Source organism: Pipra filicauda, unplaced genomic scaffold (assembly GCF_003945595.2).
Source record: "Pipra filicauda isolate LSUMZ 115617 unplaced genomic scaffold, ASM394559v2 scaffold180_size1756469_pilon, whole genome shotgun sequence".
NCBI lineage: Eukaryota > Metazoa > Chordata > Aves > Passeriformes > Pipridae > Pipra > Pipra filicauda.
Window position 1 is genome coordinate 1 of NW_024104288.1, and position 22,866 is coordinate 22,866.

A 22,866-nucleotide genomic window follows, 5' to 3' on the forward strand; every position below is an offset into this window, starting at 1 on the left:
GAAACGTTTCTGTTACTTAAATCTCTCAGTACAAAGTTGTTTAACTTCAGTTTTAGTCTGTGACATTAAACTACATACTGGCCTCATTTTTCAGTCGCTCATGATATTGTTTTACAATGCATAGGTTTTCTTAAAGATCAGTTCAGCTAGTCCCAGAACAATTTATCCTTTTTTTCTTGTTTGCTTTTGTAGGAGAAAAACATCCAGATAGATTCAAATTCTCACAAAGAAATAATCCTTGGGGATGCATATGGTTTTTTTGTAGAGGAATTTACATAAAGACAAATCAAGATGCTTCTGGGTGAGCAAGAACAACTCTTGTCCTACAATGGTGAAGTCCTTGTATTTCAGCTGTCAAAACCAAAACATGTGGAGGGAGCAGCTGATAAAACAATGAATTTATGTGTCAGAAGAATGGCATTCAACAGAGACACTAAGGTATTTGTTCAGAAGTCTTCTGGAGCATTCAGCATGCATGCTAGTCACTCAAAAATTGAAATGATTTGTTGTAACTGCACAACAGATTCCAGAACAGGGATTATTCTTCCCTGCGTTTTGATAAAAAAGAAAAAACGGAATAATGTCAAATACATTTTACTGTTGCTTCACAGTTCAAATCAATTTGAGCAGTCCTTCCATTTTAAATTGGATTATGAGCTAAAAGAAGACATCAGGTTGTTTGCTGGCCCATCAGTGCTGTGGAGACACGCCAACAAGCTGTTCTACATCTCTTCCAACACCTGCACGGTTCAAAGTGCTCCTCTTCAACTTTCTTCAGTTGTATGGACAGGTGAAATTGTAGGTGAAGGCGCTGTTGTCTTAGGGATAAGAACTGCTTGCCTGCCAGAGAGTGAAGATGCAGATGAGTTTTCCATTTCAGACAGAGCCATCTGGGGTAGCGAATTCTTTGGATACGCAATTCAAACACAGAAAATGCTGACTGGCACGTGCTTCATGCCCCATGCTTACAGCAGAGTGGTATCTTCTGTCTACGTCTGCAAGAGTGAGAGGTTGAAAAAGCAGCTCCGAATATCACTTGTTGCCATAACCCACAAGAACCAGCTTATTTGGTTCCAAAATGGTCTCCCTAAAGCTGTTTGTGAGCTTCCTTTCGAGAAACCATGTTCGGTAAAAACAGCTGTAACCAGTAGCAATGATTTGCTATTTATTGTGTCTTTTGCCTCTGGGAATAGCTGTGTTGTACAGAGGAGAGACAGCTTACAGGTACTGGGGGCTTTAAACAGCTCCATTTTACCACTATCTTTTTTGTTTATGTTGTCTTATTTGACGTTCCTGCAGCTAAAAACTGCTCATTTAAGTTTGTTAGAGTTCTTGTTTGTTATTGTTGCTGATGTTAAAATAACCAGTCTAAAGTATGAGATTGTTTTGCTTTCATTGCTTGCTTGTATATCTGAAAATGAAGCTGGGATTCTGTCTCTTAAAAATACACTTATGAATCTGAGCCTAAGCTGCTTCTGCTAATTGAAAACTGCAGTAGTGTGAGAACTTGAAGTTGTAAGACAGTTATGAGTGTGCCTACATAATTTGTGTTAAACTGATATTGTTGCAAGGCATAAACTACTCATTGGAATTTAAAAGCTTTTTGAGTTTCGTTTCCTAGTAACAAAAAGTGTTGTTTCGTAACAAGAAGAGGCCTTGCTATTGTTTCTTAAAGTTAGGAGAGACAAAGTTAAGTGCTAGGGTTTTGTAATAACCTGACAAGTATACTTCCATAACTCAGGAAATAAAAATTTGTCCTACTTAGTTTTCAGCATTATTGTACAAGTTTGACTTTACAGTTCAAGCATATTTAAGTGTGTAACAAAGCAAAAATATTTCTCATTGTCAAAGTTATAATGCCTTTAAACTGATCTGCAAGTATTACTGTTCTAAAAAAATTCAGCCATTTGAGTACACTGAAAAGTTGTCATCTCTGCAACCTGTATTCTGGAAAGTGATCTTTAAAGAGTTACATAGGCTCTAAATGATGGGGTGCGAGTGAGAGCTTAAAATTCAAAACTACTGTATTCCACACACCTGAATAAGCTGCCTCTCTATAAAAAGCAAGCTTCTGCAAATGAGATCTCAAATAAATCTATTTTAAAACTTTTTCTACTGTAGGTGGCTTCCAGATGCCAAAAAGTGAAGTGTGTTCTGGTGGATGATTTTATTGGCTCTGGAAGTGAGCAACTGTTACTCCTTTTTAAGGATGACTCCAATACAGACGTGTTAAATACATTCAAAATAACAGACCTTGGAGGGGTTGACTTTGCAGTAAGTTGAGCTTGCCTTTTCTCAGCTACTCAGTCCTTGCTCGCTAATTTAAGAAAACCTCAACAAATCATTGAAGTATTGGTGCAAAGTGAAATTGGATGTGTGCTGTGAAATGCTCTGAAGTTTGAGTACAATATTTTCTGCTGTAATCATAAATTATCTGAAGAGATTATCTACTTCCTTGATAGTATCAACATTCTTTTCAGAAATTTATGCAGTTGAAAATGCTTCACATATGTAACAGTTTTGCTCCAATGCTTACCTGTTGGCTAAGGGCTCTTAATTAAGGCCATAGTGCTTGATAATTAGCTTCCCATAATTGGGTCTTTCTTGATGTTTTATCAAAATCTAACTGCTTTCAGAAGATAAGATTTTTCTTTTAAAAGGCATCATGTGGTTCTGCTGGTTTTCTGCATTTTCCCACAGAATTTTATAATGCTGTGTAATAGCCTGTACCTTACTTTCAGCTTTTTAATTCATTCAGGATTTTGGTTTTGTTTTTGTTTTCTTTCAGAGTGGTATTAATTATAAACATGATGTTCCTGCCACGGAAGGATTGCAAGAGAATGGTTTGCTTACTATCCAAGCTCTTGAAACAAGATTGCAGGTTTGTACTCAGCTGTTCTGCCTTCATATTTTCTATAAATTATTTTTCTGTATCATTACATTTTCTAAAGGGTGAGGTTAATTATGCTGTTTTTATTGAAGAAGTGGTTCAGGAAAAAAGACAACATACTTAGTATCTGTTCTTAAATCAGTGGTTGTCTTTGTTTCGGTTCTCTCAGTTGTTATAAATACATTTGGGTAATTGTAAAGGTCTAGTTTAATTTTAATTAAAAGTTTGAGCTAATGCTGAAGCTATCTTATCAAAGCTTCTTAACAGTCATTTTACTCATAGATGTTTAAATCCCTGTTTAATAAAATTAGAATGTTTACTTCTTTTGTTCCACATGCCATAACTTTCAGATTGTGTAGTGCCAGGTTCCCAGTGCTTTTGCACAAGTTGGTTACTGTTGTTTTACCACCTGCTGATGTTTCTCCTCCTGTTCCTAGTGGTTTTATAAGGGTAATTTTACAAAGTACAGTAGGTGAAGCTAAAGTGTATCCTTCTTTTAATTAGCATCATTTATAAAACAAGCTGGGGGAAACTTGCTAGAGCCCAAGCAATCCATGGGAATATATGATTGCCTTTCTGTTTAACTTTCTACCTGTCTTTCTCTCTTTCATCCTGTTAGCAAATACCCAGTATATGCACCAAGAAGTGTTTTTGCACTGTGTGTATTGGCCTATACCAAATGCATAATAGTTGGCAAAATAGGAAGATTATTAAAAAAAAAAGCTCATATTGAGTCAGATCTCAGATTGAGATATAAGGCTATTGTTAGTTTGCTAAAAGTGCTTTAACGACAAGATACAAGGTATTTATTCCCATAATTTGAGAATTAGTGAAAACTAAGTGGAGTATTGTGTCAGTTTTATTTCCAGCCTTTAAAAATGAAGCAAATTAAGTAGCAATAGTTTGCCAGTTAATAAATAAATGAAGGGAGGGCATATTAGGAAAAGATTGAAAAAGAAACAAGTTTTCTAGTTCTAATAACAAACAAGATGTCTAAAGAGATGTTATGCTTCTTCCAAAAGATAAAAGCTGTTGTTCTGAGAACAGTGGTCAAAATGCTTTTTTACTTTTTTGCATCTGTGTTAGGATCAAATGAATAATCTGGTTTGTACTTTCTACTGGTTCTGCTGGAAACAAGCCACTGGCTGGAGATTTCATTTATCATGTGCTGATAAAGTTGTTCTTACAGACACAGAATCCTTCATAAGACCTCATTTATTTCAGTATTAGATCTTTTTAATCTCTGATTTTCAAAGCCACATGCTAGCACAAATACTGTAAGCAAGTTGGAAATCTTTCTGTGTTTCAATGCTGTAAATCTTTGAAATTGTCAAGCTGATGAATTTGGAAGTAGGTACAGATATTTCTTTTTAACCTTACTGTTGTTTTGCTGTTGACATCTCCATTGTTCTGTATTGTATTTGCTGAACAATGAAGTATTCTTGCTGGTTTTTATAATCTGATGTATAATTGAATTTCAAGGATGATTTTTTTTTTTAAGCAATAGGGTTCTGGTTTGAAGCCTGGGTTCTGGTTAGCTTGGGAATTTCCAAAGGTTATTTGGTCTCGGAGTGGATCCTCCTGATATTTGTCATCAAAAATCAGGTATTCTAGAAATTGCCAGTCAAATCGTGTTTTGACAATCTCTGTGGAATCCTGCCTTTTAGAGCAAAATGAAGCAGATGCAGCCCTTTTTCATCCTCTGTTGCTTTACCCTTGTTTCATGTCTGCACAACTGTTTTCTAGCCGTGTGAAAATTTTGGCAGGACTGAATTATGGTCCACTATATAAGTAGGTTGCATTTACGTTATACACAGCCATATATAAGTTGTGTTTTGGAGGTAGTGAAATTGAAAAATAGATCAGTTTGTGCATTTTTGAACTGTTCTATATTTATCTTGTATACAGTCTTTTGGGCCTGAATCCAGTGTTTTCTTCTATTAATATTTATTTTTCTTTAACATGTGTTTTAGTATCTTCTGAAGAAGACATCCTTTGGCAGAGCACTGCAGATACATTTCAACAGCTGAGGTTACAGGGTTTCTCATGGTTTTAGTTGGTTGTTTTGGCAGAAATACCACAAGTCAGAAGTATCTTTATGTCCACTGGTCTGTTGTCCTCTCCAAATACTTTACAGTTTTGTAAGGATTATAATGCTGGATTTACTCACAGCTCTGTTGCGTTTGGCTCTGGACTGCCTTGGTTTTATGTTCATGTTTATTTTCTGTTCTAAGGTGATCTAGTTTTATTTTCTTAGTTTCACAGCGCAAAGCTTGGAACTTCTTGTGCTTGTTGTGCAGTACATCTTGGCACATAGCAGAAAGGATGGACCTGTCCCTTGTGCCAGAGAGAGTTGATGGTGGGCACTCCTCAGTCTTGAGTTTGCCATGTGGTAAATTCTAGGTCTCTTTCTTGTGTTACTTTATGAGGAAAAAGGGCTTCCAAAAGTCAGCTTGGTCAGCAAGCACACAGCAGTGAATTTTTGGCCATTTTGACTGATTCCCAGTCTGTGCTTCCCCATTCACTTTCTGTTACTCAGTGGTTTATTCAGGAGTTGACTCCAATGGGAGTAAATGATGATTTAGTATTCTGATGACCTCAATTAGGAAGGTATTGAAGACTCATCTTTGTTCTTAACTCTTCATTTCTGTCTTCTGGCACTGGAATATTTCTTGGAATCTTGTATTTGGATGCATAGTGTGATAAATTTTTTACAGAACTTCTCATGTTGAGTGCTACTTGTTCTAAATGCCCTTTGCCATTGCAGCTTGAGCAGGGGACATCACTTTGCTTCCATGAATTGTTTTTTTTTATTCAGGCTTCTATTGGTGTTATGTGTGATCCTGCCGGGGGGGGCTTGGGGATTTTCTGAGGGGATGGGGAAGAGGGAAGTTTGGTTTTGCATTCCAGTGGTAAGTTTGTTCACTCCTTGGCAGCATTGGACTTCTTAGGATCTTGCTTTCCAGATAATAACTTTTCAGGAGCTTTCTTAAAACCCGAGAAGCTGGTGCTGGCATGCTTTTAAATTTGTTTTCTTGGTATTTTTGTTGTTGTTGGTTTGGGTTTTTGTTGTTTGGGATTTTTTTTAACTGAGACATAGCCAGCATGTATGTCTGTTTGTAAATCTCCCAACTCTTCAATTTATTTACTTGACCAATAATCAATGCTAATCTTGATAAGAAAATGAAACTACTATCAGTGAAAACATGAAGCAGAATTAATAATGAAAGATCTGAATATCTACATAATTTGATAGCTTACCTTCATATTTATCTTAAACTCTAGATTTAATATTGAGAGACCAAGATTCTGAGATTCATACTTTGCAACTGAGTAGCCTGACATGAACATTCTTTAGAAACATTACTTGAGGAATGCCAGGAGGATCTTGGCTTGTGATACTTGTATAAGAGTGGAAAGCTGAAAAGATATTTTGATATCTGCAATAACCTTTCTTTTTTTGCAGGAGACATAATCATAAGTATGATGATGATTTTTATCTTTTACAGGCAGGTTTCACCTCTGTTCAAGAGCTACAGCAGCATTTAGAACTCCAAAAGAGGGTTATTCTTGAATCTTGCAGAGCACTGATAGATCTTGTTGAAGAAAGAACCCATATTCTACCAAAAGCAAAAGAGGTAAAATGCAGAAGATGGTACAGATCACTTCTGAATTCTGCTGAGCCATTTGTAGAGGGTGCTGCCCTCAACCTCTTATTACTTTTACCAGTAGGGGTTGCCACTATCAAAACTCATTAATCTGCCTTTTAAGTTTGGTTCATTATCTTAACTTCCCAATGTATGTACTTAAGAGTGAATTTAGTTGTCTTTTGTCTTTCCTTGAAATTGATGTGCACTGTACCTCCTGACAACTGAGTTGTATGGAGGAGTAACCTCTAACAGAGTTAGTGACAAACAGTAGGGGAGTGTACAGTCCTAATTGGCACAGTTGCCTAGAGACTGAATATCTGTCTGTGATCTAACATGTTACGAAAAGTGAGCTGTCATGGATTTGTGTGAGAAAAATCGATTTTATAATGGGGGCAGAGTGAACTGTGGGCTGAGAAGGTGATGGAGGTTGGGAAAATATTATCTTAATATGTTGCTCCAGAAAAGCCTCCTAGTTTAATTGAAATGGAGTTGATCTGCCTTTCAGTTACTGTTGTGGTCCCTTTCAAGTTAGCCAGCTTTGGACAACAAAGCGTTGAGCAAATAAATGCACTAATATAGAATAAATTCTAGCACCTTAAATCTCCTTTGGACAATTAATTGTGTGACAGGTCAAGATTTAGACATGTGATGTTCACAAGGAGAGAACGAGTTTTACTTTACATGATATCATGTGTTTTAAGAAAATGCAGTTCTATCTTTTGAACCTGTTGTTGAGAATAAACTGGTTGATATATTTCATTCTATGTATCTAAAAAGCTCTTCCAGCAATCATTTGTGGTGAAACACAAAATAATGCAGTATAAAAAGAACCAGTATCTCTACTTAATTTGCCTAAAAAACCCGTTTTTCTGTAAGGAAGGTCTTGTCTCTCTCTGGGATGATGTAGAAAATCCTCCTCATTCTCTTAGTGAAGAGACACCATTGGCGTCTAAAATCCCAGAGCACTTCACAGAGAAATTGTGGCAGCGTGTTGTGGGTGACAGCTTGGTAGTTGGAGTAAAACTAACTGAATCCTTTCACTGGTAAGTATATAAATTAATCTAATAATTTCATTGGTAGTTTTATAGAAAGTGAATATGCAAGTTAAACTCTGCAGTAGTGAGAGTGGATTTTTAAGCTTTGATTTTTCTCATTTTGAACATATGTATTTAAAGTGGTCTTTTGTGTGTCTTTGTCAGTATTTTTGCTGCTGCTTGTCTCTCTCTAGCACTGTGCAAAAAAATACATTGTATAGCCAGAAATCAGTTGTGCAAGTATAATTACTAGAGACTTTTCACAGAAGTTTTCTCTTTTTTTTGACAAAAATTATGGTTCTTTACAGTCCATGCTGACATAGCTATGCTGACATCAGTATATGTTGTAAATAAGGCTCTGTTTTAAGTATACAGTTCCTGATGTTTTACTGTTAACTGCTTGCCATTCCTAAAGAGTGATTTACTTGAAGAATCACAAAAGAAAACATACTAAGTTCTCTCATCAACTTAATAAGTACTCAGGTTTTGACTAATCTAGTCAAGTATCCAGTCACAGTATTTGCAAAGCTTATGTGTTGCGTAAATTATGTAGAACAATAGAATGATCAACCATACAATACTTAAACCTTCCAAATAATTTGTTTGTTCTTATTGTCATCTTTACAATTATTTGTTTATTCTGTTTATTTTAATTACTAAGTTCAGTTGTAAATACTGCTTAGGTCATTTCCCCCTTACAGAGAAGGAACTCATTTGCAACACAGGTTGAAAAACCAGGATTACATGAAACATAAATTTACGATGTTCCTTGTGTAATGTAAACTTTGGCGGAGTCAGAACGGACCCGTGTTCCCACAAGCAGCGTAACTGAGACTGTGTTAGGATGAACTCAAAGACTACTGATGCCACTGAAAATCATTCAAGTGGTTGTGAGGGAGCTGACCTGTTACACCCTCTGGCCATTCTGCTGGAGCTGTGGGTATCTTCTTTCTCAACTGCCAGATTGCTGTAACTTTACAAGAAAGTTGACCTCATCCTCTTGACAGCCCCTGTTAAGAGCCACTGAGGCAAGAGATTGTTTTTGCCTTTCCAGTGTTTGTTCTTTTAGAACTGATGGTGATGACTTTGGTTTTGAAAATTAAATGATTCATTCTTGTATAGCTTCAAAGATCCTCAGATTTTAAAATCCAGCAGCAATATCTAGCCCTCTCCCCTATTTTTACAGTTGAGAAAAGATCTGTGGAGAAGTCACTTGTCAAAAGTTACCTGGCAGGCTAGCAGCAGAACATGGGTCTTCTGGACTCTAAATCAGTACTGTAACACAACAACCTGTGTTTTTGGGGAAAAGGGCTTGCTTTCTCTCCATTCCCAACACTGAAATTCTTTATAGATTATTTTTGTTCTTCCTACTAATGCAAGATTGCAGTGATATCTTAGATTGCGTTATGAGGTGGTGATACCTCTCTGTAAAGAAAATTAGAGATTTGTAAGACTTTCAAATGTCAGTGACATCTTGAGATTGAGTTGACTGACAGAATAATGTATTCATTGAGAGAGGATCTGAAACAGTAATACTGGGATTTCATTGAAACAACCCTCTGTTGAATAAATAAAGTACTTCATACATTTCAGGAAATTGCTGCATGTTTAAGGTAATGGTATCTTAAACCTTTTATTTTACTCTACATTCAATTTTATTTTAATATCTGTAAAAATATAGATCATCAGAAGGGCTTTTAGTCCTCAAAAGCGCAGAATTGATACTTTCTGCAATTTTTTCTTAAAACTCAAGTTAAATCTTTAAAAATAATTTACGAATGTTGTAGAGTCTCTACATAGGTTATGTGGAATTTTCAACCTTTTCTGGCTGAATTAAACATCCAAATTCTTTCCATTGAAGTGAGGCATCAAACTCCTAAAAGCTATTTGAAAATTCAGTCCACGTTTTGAAAATCTTTATACTAAGCTTAGATGAAATAGTCATGTGAAGGACTTATACTCTTTGCCCACTCTGTGACTTAACCTGGAGTGGTATTGGAATTTGTGGTAGTCTTAAATGTCTGTACATATATGCAGAGTTACGGTTATGTGTCAGATGGCAAAAATATGAACTGGGAGTGCAGTCGTATTGTATGGATTTTCACAGGTCACTGAATGATGTCAGCTTATCTTTAGTGATGGATCAAGACTTCTCTTCAATTTCTCCAATTATCAAGTGTCAAAGTAAAATCATTAAGCTGAACAAGGCCTTCTCAGCATTGGCTGTCTCCTCATGTCAAATTGAGCCGCCTCCAAAAAAGATTAAATTGGACTTACATAGCAAGGATGATCTGAAAAAAGAGTTTCCTAAGAGACCTTCAGGGGTTCATCTGGATGGAGCAAAGACAGTCATTGCTGTTACCAGCCTTTCACCTTTACTGGCGTTTCATCGTGTCTGCTGTGCAGTTCTTCTACATGCGAAGAGGCGAAAACACAGGAACGACGGTTTACAGGAGAGCAAACACATCACTGTACTCTGTGGGAAAATTTTGTTACGTATGGAAGATATTTCAAATGGAAGATTTTCAGTAAAGATGTTAAGAGATAATAGTTACTGTACAGGTAAATAGATTTATATACTTTGGATTCATAAATATTTATGTATTTGAGTCTTCTGGTTATTCTAGGTGATGCCAAACTAAGTTTTCAACGTGTAAGCACATCTGTCTCTTTGAACATGAACTGCATAGGCCTTTTGGGAATTAAAAGCTGGGTGAAATACGAGATGGAACATTTTTCAAAATGGAGTTGCTGTAGGGTTTTGTGCTAGCATTGATGCTGAAGGGTATCTGGAAAGGATAATTTTGAAGGTGTCTGAGTACAGAGTGCTGAGATATATATATATATATGGGTTTTTTTCTGACACAGTATTACCTCTTAAATAATACCCAAGTAATTGAAGCTTTTCCTCATCTACATGTCTTTTATGGTCATTTATTTTCCTTTTTATATTCCTGATTGAATTGATTTTTTAACTGAGCTTTCGCTCACAAAAAGAAATATCCTTTTGATTGTTTGCAATGAATTTTAATTTTTCTTCCTTTAATGCTGTATCATTGCTAAAGCTGACATGTCATCTTACTATCTCAGGAGGCTGTTAATAGCCTTCTTTTGGCAAGGTGATGTTTATCTTAAGAACTTTCATTATATTGGTGGTGCTCCATTAATCAACTCTTTTGCTTGACAGAAGTAGGTATAAGAATTTAGGTGAGAAGAAAATTCCCAAAGAATGCCTGAATGCAGGTGCAAATGCTTAATGAAAACAAGAAGTATGAGCCAAAAATCTAAACGCATTTAATGCATGCAGCATGATCAAAATATTTGGGTCAAATATCTTTTTATTATATTTTCTTACAGGTGCCATGGAAGATATACTTGCTGTACTTGCAACAGCTGTCAGATTCTCCTTTCAGATTATGTCTTCTGACTGCACATTGACTCCAGTAAATTCATGGTTACTGGGAGAAATGGAATGCACACCATTTAAGGAATGCCATGACAACATATTCTGTCATAAAGCAGGAAATGTGTATGGTACAGTTTTTAACTGGAGCCTGAAAAATCCATTTGAAGGGGTTCTAACAATATTTTGCAGGTAAATTCACTTGAAGCATAGCATATATTCATCATTCCATACAATGCTTTTTTAGTCTTTACGCTGTTTCCTACTGATACCATAAACAGCAGCCAAAATCATAACCAATAGGCTTCCAATATGATGATATGATAACAATCAGCAATAAGAGAATTATTTTCAGATCAGAACTATGACAGAACCTGAACTGTATTGTTTAATTTTGTCTAGGTTAGAACATCAGTCAGAATTAGTTAGAATTACAAATAAGTCTAGTCTCTAGTAGTATCTGCTTGGTACTGTTTCTTCTCTTCATTTTGCTGCATCCTAATTTTATTTTATTTTTTTTTACTTTATTCTTAGTATAATGTATAATTTTTTTTTCAACATGTGTTGATTACAAGAAAAATCCTTAAGGGCATATTAAAACAAAAAACCCAACCAAACCACAAACACCAAATTATACTAAGTTTAAATTTATTGCTAGGTCATTTTTTATTTTAGTACTGCAACATAAATTTAGTCTCATTTTGTACATGTTTCTGCTATATTTATTTCCTATCTGCCATGATTATGGAAAGGAAATAATCGGAAGAGTCTCAGTGATTTCATTTCTTATGTAGATTCTTGAAGGAATTTTTTTAAAATTTCCTGAACCAGGCTAAGCAAGTTAGTAATACTGCCATAATTTATGATTTAGCTGGATAAGGCTTATAACATAAAAAGTACTTCTTGAATATTGACAAATGTTGCTGTCCTAAAGAGTTCAAATTGAAAAATAAAAAAAAGGTAGAACTTTTACGAGTCTGTATTTATAGTGAGGTTCAGTCTTTTACTCAAATTAGGAGTTGATCTCCTTTATGTAAGAGGACAGGCTGAAATGTTTGAGAGATCAATCAGTAAAATTTTAAGTCTCAAGGCTCTTGGTTCCTTTTGAAAAGTTAATTTACTTAGTGCTATCCACTTTTGATCCTGTTTTGCTTTAATAGTGAACTGCATGTTTATGGTGTAACTGTGATTCTACTTTCTGTATCTTTTTTTCCTGTCTTTGGATTGACCTTTTATCCAGCTGGGATATTTCTGTGATAGGTGGAAGCTACAGACTATTCTTTTTTTCACAGCCTTTCAGAAACCAAATAAACTATACATTACAAGTAGTGGAATGTTAAGATAACTAAATTGAGATAGAAGTACTTCAAGGAAAGATGTCTTTCTGATCTGTGTGAGAAAACTCACTGTTTCAGGGTGCTTTTGGGGTTTTCGGGTTGAGGTTTTCTCTGTTTATCAGGGCAAACACTGGAAATAAGACTTTAACAAACTCTGCATTTCTCTTAGAACAAGGAATATGTCCCTGTGTTGTATATGCTACACTGCTATCCAGGAGAGTAGGTTTCTTGATGATTACCAGCACTTTTATTTGGCTTTCTTAATAATTTTGAATGTCTGATTTTAAGTGCACCCTCTGTTTAAGAAAGACAAGCTGTAGGCCACCTAACAGGCATGTACTATGTCACTATTGATAGTGACAATCAATGAATAAGTGATTTTTTTTCTGCCTCTAAATGCTTGTTCTTGTATGTAAAGTACACAGAATACTTAAAACTATAATCAACATAAGTGTTTCTATTTTGTTTTCAAATACCTTTGTTTTATTTTCATATAAAACAAATACCTTTGTTTTTATTTTATTTATTTTATTTTTCAGAAATCTGACTGTCGTGTTCCAGTGCCTTCATAGCCTTACAAGAGTTCTCCCGCCAAGCTGCCGTGTAAAACTCCTGAGATCTGGAAGAAAAAGTGTGCTTACTGAACAGTTAGCACTGGCTTTGGAAAAAGAAATGCTCACCTCGAAGAGTTCTTTCTTCTCAAAAGAAAGTAAAGCTGGAAACAGTTTGACATGGGGGAATGAGGCTGGCAAGAAAATGGATAATGCTCCTCTGGCTTCTTTACTGGACACTGAGGAAGGAGTTCAGCAGTTCAGGAAGAAGCTTCAGAATGAGCGGGAAGAGAGTGTGCTAAGTATGAATCAAACTATGAATGGTGTCCTCTACCAGAAAATTGCTTTGAAAATAGCAGAAGCTCAGCTCAGTTCAGATATGATTGTATGGAGACTGAGCAAGTCCTAGAAATGATTGACTAAATTTATTTTTAAAATTTTTTATTAAAATTATACTACTAAATAATATGTATATTTTCATGGGTACTTATATTGCTTTGTATTCTAAAGCTCTGTTATTTCTACAGATAAATACTGGTATTTTGACTGATGACTTGTAGCTGCTTTGGCAAGAACTTAATATTAAAGATTGATGAGTCATTATTTTGTTACAGATTTTGAAAATATATTTTAAGGTATTTTTTAATAAGTCCTACTCTAAAATCATAATTCTTGAACTATAAATGAACTATTTTATATACAGAAAATAATAAACATGTGCTCTTTAAAATAGTTCTATTAAACCTGAAAGATAACTATTTACACAGGTAAAATTTAAGCATTTTTTAGAAATCTTAAGACAAGTATAGAAAAGATCTAAGCTATGCAACCAATTTTAATTCATAGTTTGAGTATGGAGTTTGACATTCTAATTCAAAGAAGAGGCAGTTTATCTTCATGATATATCAAAGCTTTTAAATAATTTCTAGTGATACCACCTGAGGAAGAAGACTCTGATTGTACCTTTCAGCCCTATCTTCTAGAGCCCACCCTTAGATCTGAGAGATTATGGAGTATTTTTTGGAGCTGGAGAACCAGATTAGGCCTCTTACCAGATTTCAAGAACTCGTGAAGATTCACTTTATAATAAAACCCCTTCAGGTTTGGGAGGTCCATTCCCACACAGAATTTAGTGGTAGGGCTAATCTCATTGGTAAATCCTTCCTTGGGCATTAAGTGACCTTCAATGTCAGAAGATGAGTTTGCTCAATCCCAGAGTCAAATGATTGTCTGCTGATACTGGCTGCTCAGTGGTTTTGGCCTGTCTCAAGTAGTTTAAATAATAATGGGCAGCTTTGCCTATTATTCCTCCCTTCTCTGTTTTGAACAAGACACTGCCTATACATCCAGGAAGAGAACTGCCTGTACTACTTGCTGAGGTAGTAACTTTTTAATCAATTTTTTCCACAATTTTTCAGCTTCATGAGAGGCAGAAAAGTAATTTGCTTCCTTTTATCTCTGCTTGACGTAAGTAAAACATTGCTAGTGTTTGTCACTATTTTTCTGAAGTTGTCAAAATTTTGCTTTTCATTTTCCCTGTAAACAGAGTTTTAATAGTTAATATCTCCCACATATACTCTCTCTGACAATGAAAGTTTGGCAGGAAAAATGGAAGATATTGACTCAAAGGAATACTGATGTTTCAGAATAATTTTATGTCTTTTTTTTTTTATCAGAAAGTTCAACTTCTGAATATGTGTCTTCTAGATGCACTAAGTGCTGATGTTTTTCAGTCCAAGGCGCCTTCTTGTATTGGCAACAGGAGTGAACCAATGCACATTAAATGCAAAGTACTAGCTAGAAAAACAGTAAATGAGAGAACACTGTGCTTTGTAAGTTCAAAGCATTTTAGTGATGTAGCTTCACTTTTGAGATACTCAAAGTATTAAATGACTCCTTTTTAGCTATATAGAAGGGAAATTTTCCATTAAAATGCCAAGAATGTCTTAAGAATTGTCCTGGATATTTGAAACTCAGTATTTACTGGATGAGAAAGAATTGTTAAAAAACCTCAACTTTCTTTGTTAAGCCACAGTTCTGTTCAGGCAATAGTCAAAGCATAAGAGCTCATTGTCAGGGCTTGGCAGTCAGCTGTCACTGAAATTTCCAGAAATTCCTCATTATAAACACTTAAATGAAATGAAAAATCTTGAAAGTGCAGTCCTGTAGCTTGCAGCAAAGGGCAAGACCTTGCTAAGCCATCTAAGCAGAAACCTTCAGAGCAACAAAGCTACTGTTTAGCTCAGGGCACTTGAAGGAGTTTATGCAAAGCAGTGTAAACAGTCCAGCAGATGATTTTTATTAGCACTACTGTAGCAACCTGCTCTCATGTTGTAATAACCATCATGTTTGTCTGTCTGTTTTTAAAGAGAAACTTCCAGGTGTTCGCATCCCTGTTTTGAACTAGTAAAAGGGACAAATGAAAAGAAGCTGCTAGGCACCGAAGTTGCCAGTTTGTAATTCCATGGAATTGTTACTTTAAAGAAGCAAACAGCAAAATCACGGAAGTGTAGAAGTGAAATTATTAGAGTAGAATAGTAGCACATACAACAACATGTTCCTGCTAAAGAGTCTTTCCTGGGGCATTAATGCTTAGTTTGCATATTGTCAGATGAGATCATTAAAAGCTTTCCTAACAGCTCTAAGATTCCTGGGAGTAGTTCTCCAACTGACTAATAATGGCACAACTTTCAGTGGTAGTGATGCAATTAGTAGGTGTACTGCATATGCATGGGAGATACTTTTATGTGCCAAAGGTCTCCTTGAAATACTTGAAAGGTTTATGCTGGTATGTGTGGGTTTTTGCCAGGAATAATGGAAAAATGGAGCAGGCATGAACAAAGGTTCAGGCACTCTAGAATCTTATCATCAAATAGCACCAGCAGGAATCCTGTTTAGAAATATTTCCTTTCCTAAACTTGCCTTTCAGAAGTAAAAGCAACTAAAGGTGTTAACCTTCTATTTATTTGATCTATTGTGATGATTAATCTCTGCACATGCTGGTGTTCAAATGAAGAGTCCAAATTGCGCAGACTAGCAAAAACTGGTTAGATTGGCTAACAATGTTTCTATCATGAACAGTTGGAGTTCCATTTTCTGACTTCCAGGAAAGTCTTGGAAATGAGATCTTACATAAAGCGAGTTCTGCAAGTACTTTTTTGAGCAAGTCATATGACAGATTAAATCAGTGACAGCAACAGTCCTGGGTACAGGGGATTAGTGTTGCCAAGAAATAACTGAAAATGTAGCTGGATGTTTGATTCTGTAAATTCCCCTTTCCATGATAGCAGATCAAGTTGGGAGACATACGCATCACAGCAAACAGAAGGTGTTTTGTTACTAGAGCTGTTACTAATAGCAGATAACTATTTGCACAACACATTCACTTAAACACTCATAATTACTCTGTAGGAGTAACAGCTGGGAGGCCAGGCCCCACCTCTGGGACCTCTGACTCCAAGGTAGGTAGTTTAGAAAGTCTTTTGAAGAGCGCTTTGCTTCGTTAGGTGTGTATATGTAATCCTGTAGTTTGGTTTTTTTTTTGCATGTGACAGGCACTACCTGCTTGTACATGATCCAAGTTAATGCATCCCATGGTTGATACTGATGTGGGTAGTGGTTGTGTACACAGCCAGCAGGCTTCTGGTGTTCTGAATTTATCAGTTCTGGTGGATTTAACAGAACAACTGGTCTCCAGAGCTTACCAGTCCTGGGAGACTTTCACATGCTGCTTCTCAGCATGTAATAATCTCCTCAGCCTGCTGCTTGCTGGTAAACATTCCTCCCTCCAGAGCTGTAGAACCCTGTCACACAAACTTACACAAAGGGGCCTCTGATAAGGTAGTAACATTTATGCCTAGAATCAACTTGTCTTGACCCCAAGAGGTCAAAAAAACAGTTCCAAATTCTGGAAACCAGATGTCAGTGGTTTCTATAGGAATGGTTCCAGTCCTCTGGCCAGGGCAGTGATCTATGTGTGCAGACATTTAACTTTTGATGACTGTTATCACCCATTTGAAAAGACTAGGATGCAAAAGGGAAGTCTGGTGTAGGAAGCATGAGCTGTCATGCCTAGATGCACTCTTGTGTCCACCTTGGCACTTTTAAAGTCAGCATGATTTGAGACTCTTCTGAGAAGAGGGACTGTGTGTCAAAGAACTGTTACTTCAGCCAAGTTGGTGTAATAAATAATTTATAGTGATTTTCTCTGTCATTCTAAGGCCTCTCAGGCAAGAGAAACCTATCTGCTCTAGAGTAGTTTCTGTTGGATAGTAATATTTCCCTTTTAAGTTTGTGTGTATGTATTTTGAATTAGACACAGGCTGCTGAGTTGTTTGCAGTAGTGAGAATTAAGCTTCTCTCTCAGCTACTAATTTTTGTTTTCCCACAGGTTTTGACAACTTAGAAACTGTGACAGTCATATGACTACTCTCCTCTGAATCATACTGACTCTGCTGACAAAATAATAGTGCCGGCATGTTTATCCTTGAGTGAGTTATTCATTAGAGGCTATTAACAAAGATGATAGACTCGGCAAAAGGAATATCCAAATAGTGGTAGTTTTCTTCTCTTCCCTTCTCTAGTTTCCTGGGAGAGATGAAGTTTTAAACGGTGGAAAGTAGTTGCCAATGCAAGTATTTAAATTCTCAAACAGTTGTAAAGGCAGGGATTTGAGCATTTTGTTGTTGCCGACTCTGGTTTACTTTGGAGGTTGGTTATGGGTTTTTTTCCAGTATTTTCTTATCTGCACTGGGTAAGAACGAGGTGAACATCTTGATCAGTATGTAGTAGGGGTGTCTAGCCAAGAAAATCCTCCCAGGGGAAAAGCGAAAGAGTAGGTTTAATGCAAGTCTTTAGTCACCTTGCTTTAAGGAGGTGATACTACTTTGGTCTTTTCTGTGACCTCGGATTTCTGGTGTGTGACAACCTTACCCCTTGGATGTATTGAGAAATTCATAATTCATGGGTGCAAGACTGGAGCTGCATGTTTAGAAAGCACTTGATTAGAGCAAAGGCTGTCACATGCCAGGTTTGTATCAGTCCAGTTCCTGCCTGAAGTCCTACATTCACAAAACACTGTTGCTTAACTGTGGTATTTAGGTCAGAGGCACAGGTTGGTAACGCAGTCTCAGGTTAGCTAATCCTCCTTATTGTCTAAATGGAGAGGCGGTGGATCATCTGCTGGGCTGTGATCCTTACCTGCACACAGAGGTATAAAGGTAAGTGCTTTGAAGTGAACCCTGAAAAACAGCGGGCGCTGCCTCTGTACCTGCCCCCTCTCCGCTCCCCAGAGCCCCAGTTACAGTTTCGAACTGAACATGTGATGTCTTCCTTTGTAATCTTGCCTTTGAAATGTTCTCAAGCATGAGGGGAAAAGCAGAAGCTGCCAAAACCTTCCAAAATTCGTGGTTGGTGGGAGTCTCCTGTTTCTGTAGTCTGTACTATTTCCTCTGCACAGACTCTACTGACTGTGTACTTTCATGCTTCCCGCTCCCTCTCGCCCCAGTGATCAAATACTGAAAACAAAACACAATCACTTCTAATGCAAAAAACATTACCTTTGCCTTGCTTTGTCCTGTAGGAAACAGGTATATTTTCTTTTCCAAGGGACATAACTCTGCTAAATCATAGAATCTACAGCTAAAAGTCATGTCCCTGATGCGAAGCATACCTGGATAAAGCTTTCATGTGCCCGGGCACTCAAGCAAGTAATTGTGTAACACAGAAAAAAATATCCTCTCTACCTCCTGACCCGCACTCCCCAGCACTTCATGACTGTTTATGATGATAAGCTGTGCAGGTTTGTTGGTTTGTTTACTTCATAACATTTCTGCAATTAAGGCTCCTTAATTCTACTTTATTTGTTGGTAGTAGATTTTAAGGCTGTCTACAACATTTTAAGCTTTTCCTTTAATTTTGCCTCTTCTCAACCTCACTTAGGGAAATTCAGCACTCATTGGATGTGTTAGTATGCTAACAGAATTTTTAAAGTATATTTGGATATGAATTGTTAATACACAAGCTTTATAGAAATCCAGAAAGGAGTGAATTTCTCGGAGTTTTGGTAGAATCTCCTTTCTTTTTTCAAAGTAGTATGAAATTTCCTAATTATCAAATCATTCAAATGTGTCCAAATGCAGATAATATACCAGCTTCTTTAATTACCATAAATCAGCTACAAAAGGTAGTTATATCAGAGAAATCAGAGAAAATTGTGTAACACTGGAGTTCTGTGTCTATTTCAACACAACTGTAAGGAGAAATGATAAAGAGACGGTCAGGCCAGTTCAGCAATCTTCTGTTTGTCAGCTTTTGTTTGTTTGTCGGCATAGGCTGAAATAGTCACAGAGAGCAGCTGTTGGATTTGAAGATCCCATGAACTTTCTTAGAAGAATTCTCGTGTGAGAATTAATTCTTATTTGTAATGACATTCATTGGATTATGAATTCTTCCCCATGCTGGAGAGTCACTGTAGCAGTCATGTTGTACGTATGAGTGGGGTTGTCTTTCACTGTCCAATCCAAAGGCAGCCTGTGAATTAATGACAGGAAAGTAAATACAACCACCACCCTATGGATAACAGTAATTATGACCTCAGCAGGAACAGAGCTGTAATTGCATGTTCCAGTGGGGAATAATCACCGATCCTGTAATGCTGATGGTTTCACTGGAATTATTTTTCCCTAATGATGTCCCTAACTTTTTCAAAGTACATGATTTCTATTTAATTGCTCGAAGAGGATGTTTCTGCTGTGATATTTTTACTAAAACACTCAAGAATTTTATTATCTCAGTTTACTCCAGAGTTTACCTGCCACTTGGATGGAAGAGTGCTTGTGTAAATGCAGAAATGAAAAAAATAAATTCCTGAGGTAATACCTTAGCTGTTCATTTACTTTTGCAGTAAGTGAACTATTGCAATGCAAAGTACCTCAGTAGTGCACACCACCTTGTCAATAACTGTGGTATTTTTTTAGCTACAGGTCAGCTTTTAGTAATTTTCTGGAAAGAATATATTGGTTTTGTTCCTTTCAAAGTAGTTCAGTTTTTCAAAATGTGCTCCGAATGCATACAGACACAGGCATTTCACCCAGTCCATGAAATCCATGGTACTTTAGTACTGGGGTGTTTTACATCAGAAAGAAATTGCTAATTTAAAAACTTCCTCATATTTTGTGGGACTGGAACAATGAAATAGACTTGGCAGAAATAATCGAAGAAGATGAATAAATGAACCCTGCTTATTGTATTTTTCCCAAACATGAATATATTGTCTTGTGAAGTATAACTAGATAATCCACTGAAATAAAAAACTGTATAATCTTCTCAAAAAAAAAAAAAAATTACTTAAAAGGCTTGAGGAAAGAATAAATCCCTACTCTATTTTCCCAACAAAGAGGTAAGAGTTTGTGCAAACTAGTGTATTTTCTTGATAAATTGACATATTATAGTCAAAAAGAGGAAGAACAGGGGAGTCCTGTCATTTTGAAATAGATTCTTTCTACAGTAAGTACTCTTTCTTACTGGCTGTTGAAAACACTTGGAGTGAACTGAATTCTTCAACAAGCCACATTAACCTTCTATAAATTAGTAGCATGTCTAAAACAGTAACACATTAACAGTATGAATGATCCAGGATTTGAATGTTTTAAGTTATTGTGGATAGCCCGAGGTTATAGTATTGATTCCTTAAGCACACCACCTGAAGTGTTGTAAGTTGTAAGTTATTAGAATTTGTTGCAAATTAACCATCTCATACACATGTAAATCTACCCAGTGATACAGCTAATCTGTCACATCTGCCTGTAACATTCACAGGCCATCATCTTGCCTAGCACTATTTCTAATACCCTCTTAACATGGGTTGTTCAACCCACCCCACACACTCCATGCTAGCATTGCAGCTGGGGAATTTAATTTTTGCTGCACACCTAAAAAAATTAGAATCTTTGCTTTTAAAAATCACAAAATCTTTGACGTGTCAGCATTTTGTTTTCATATGGTTCATCTGTGTACAGCTGTAGCTGTCTTTCCTCTCTTGCATGTCAATTTTTAAACCTCTTGGGATCCAATGCAATGCCTCCTGTTCTCCACTGCCTGAACTCCTTTTTAGACCTCTTACACTCCTGAGGTTAAACCCTGGCCTCGTCCAAGACAGTGGTGAGCCTTCCTGAGACCTTCCAAGGTCTGCATATCACTGTCATGATTCAGAACCTGGTTTTTGTCTTAGCAGGGGAGTTAGTGGCTTTCACAGACCCAGATTCACAAATATTCTACCCCTTTACCCAGGCATTTACCAGGAGTTAGTGTAATTTTTAATGTAGGTATGTCCTGGCTGAATTTCTGAAGTTAAAGACAGACAACTAATAAATTTTAAACACAGCAATAAATTCAGACCTACATTTATTTTGCAGTTAGTCACAGTTTATTTGAGTCTCTGTTCCTACTTATTTATATTTACATTGGCAACAGATATGATGCTTCAATTTTATTTGAATTTTTTTGCAGAAAAGCTGGCCAGTAATGTGCCCATATTCAACAAGGTAACACAATACAGCTTGTTGTAGTCAGTGATAATGATATTTCAGGTTGTATATCTTCATGGCAAACTGCACAGTTTGATGATTGAATGAACAAGTACGAAAATACATGTGCTTTGAATGCCAAAGCTGTGCTAGAAGTGAAAACCAGATTTCGGTTGTAAACTATAAGAAATCATTAAAGTTAGATTTAATTGCAGAGCGATGAAGCACCATTCCTTCTTCAAGTCATAGTAGAAATATTATATGGTTTTTTTTTTTCATTTTACTTTGAAGTCCTTTTAATATCATAACAAGAGAGGAAAAACACGCTTAGGAATTCATGTTTCCAACTTCTAACATAAAGTTTGAGAGACTCAAAGAGTAACTTGAAAGCTTAATAGTCCTTAATGATATTCAAATAGACAGTTTCAGAAGGAATTACCAAATTCTTTTGAGTAAAACATAAGGGGTTTTCTGGCCATTACCCTCCTACTCAAAAATCACGCAGCATCCCTGTGACAGGTACTATTAAGTGAAGAAGTGCTACTGTAAGAATGAATGTAGTAAAGCTATTTGTCTTATGAGTCTGAAAGACGAAGAACAGAAGCATTAGGCCACCAACTAGCTGGCTGTAGGGTATGCCGAGGTGATTTTGGTGATTTGTGAGACTACAATTTGGGAATAAGCTTCCTTGCTTTGAGGCAGTCTTTATGTACTTCTGAGGTCTTGTGTAGATAGTGATGTTAGTACAGACTCTGTTATTTAGCTTAAGAAGATTCTACAAGATAGCTGATCCGGATAAAATGCTTCAAAGGCATCTGTCAGTTCTAAACAACATAGTTACCTCACATGACTTAGTAAAAAAAAAAAAAAAAAGAATATAAATTCCTCAGCAGTTTCTTCTACATTAAAACAGGATTTATTTTTCCCTTATCGGCTTACAAGTGTTATCTTTATTGCAGATGATGTGTATTGATTTACCTCACCTTTGTGCTGGAATCCCTTACCAAACTATTCTGAATCAGAGCAAACCTTACCTCACTAAACTGTGCTAAGCTTCTCCATTTCTAACATCCAGCTATTACAAAACCAAGACTATATCACCAAAGAAAGAGAAGTGAAGTTCATTTGATACCTGAAAAATGAAGTATTATTTCCAAAAGCAAAAGTGATTTCAATATATTATTTGAAATTGTCAAAATATGACCCTTCAAATACTCTTAGGGGGGAAAAATTATATTTAAATTGGTTTTTAGCCAATTTACATTTAGCCTACAGCATGCCTGCTGATTAATAATCAATGGTAGACCAAGATGCCAATCATTGAAAGCACGTCTGTCTGCAGCTGGCCTTTGAGGATACATAAAATAGGAGATGATGCCTTAAGTGAGGTTGGTTGTGTCTGTGCGCAGTGGATGTCTTTCTTAAAACTGCACAGGGAATTTTTAAGACGACCTTTTCATAGAATTATAGAATTCT

At 36.4% G+C, this 22,866-nt stretch overlaps 1 protein-coding gene across 1 annotated transcript; it reads left to right on the top strand.

Moving 5' to 3' along the window:
* The first annotated feature begins 65 nt into the window (after positions 1 to 65).
* Positions 66 to 14,497, top strand: FANCB (FA complementation group B). Its single transcript, XM_027725250.2, has 8 exons — positions 66 to 1,224; positions 2,122 to 2,274; positions 2,789 to 2,881; positions 6,400 to 6,528; positions 7,417 to 7,583; positions 9,682 to 10,136; positions 10,932 to 11,169; positions 12,854 to 14,497. Exons 1-8 carry the CDS (start codon positions 292 to 294, stop codon positions 13,272 to 13,274), a joined length of 2,589 nt encoding a protein of 862 aa, XP_027581051.2. The 5' UTR covers positions 66 to 291; the 3' UTR covers positions 13,275 to 14,497.
* Positions 14,498 to 22,866: the final 8,369 nt, after the last annotated feature.

What these genes read in the sequence shown, in the direction of transcription:
- FANCB (XM_027725250.2), top strand. Translation starts at nt 292, where the DNA reads ATGCTTCTGGGTGAGCAAGAACAACTCTTGTCCTACAATGGTGAAGTC. An exon ending in AGAGGAGAGACAGCTTACAG is followed by an intron (nt 1,225 to 2,121) that starts GTACTGGGGGCT and finishes TTTCTACTGTAG; the next exon opens with GTGGCTTCCAGATGCCAAAA. An exon ending in TTCTACCAAAAGCAAAAGAG is followed by an intron (nt 6,529 to 7,416) that starts GTAAAATGCAGA and finishes TTTTTCTGTAAG; the next exon opens with GAAGGTCTTGTCTCTCTCTG.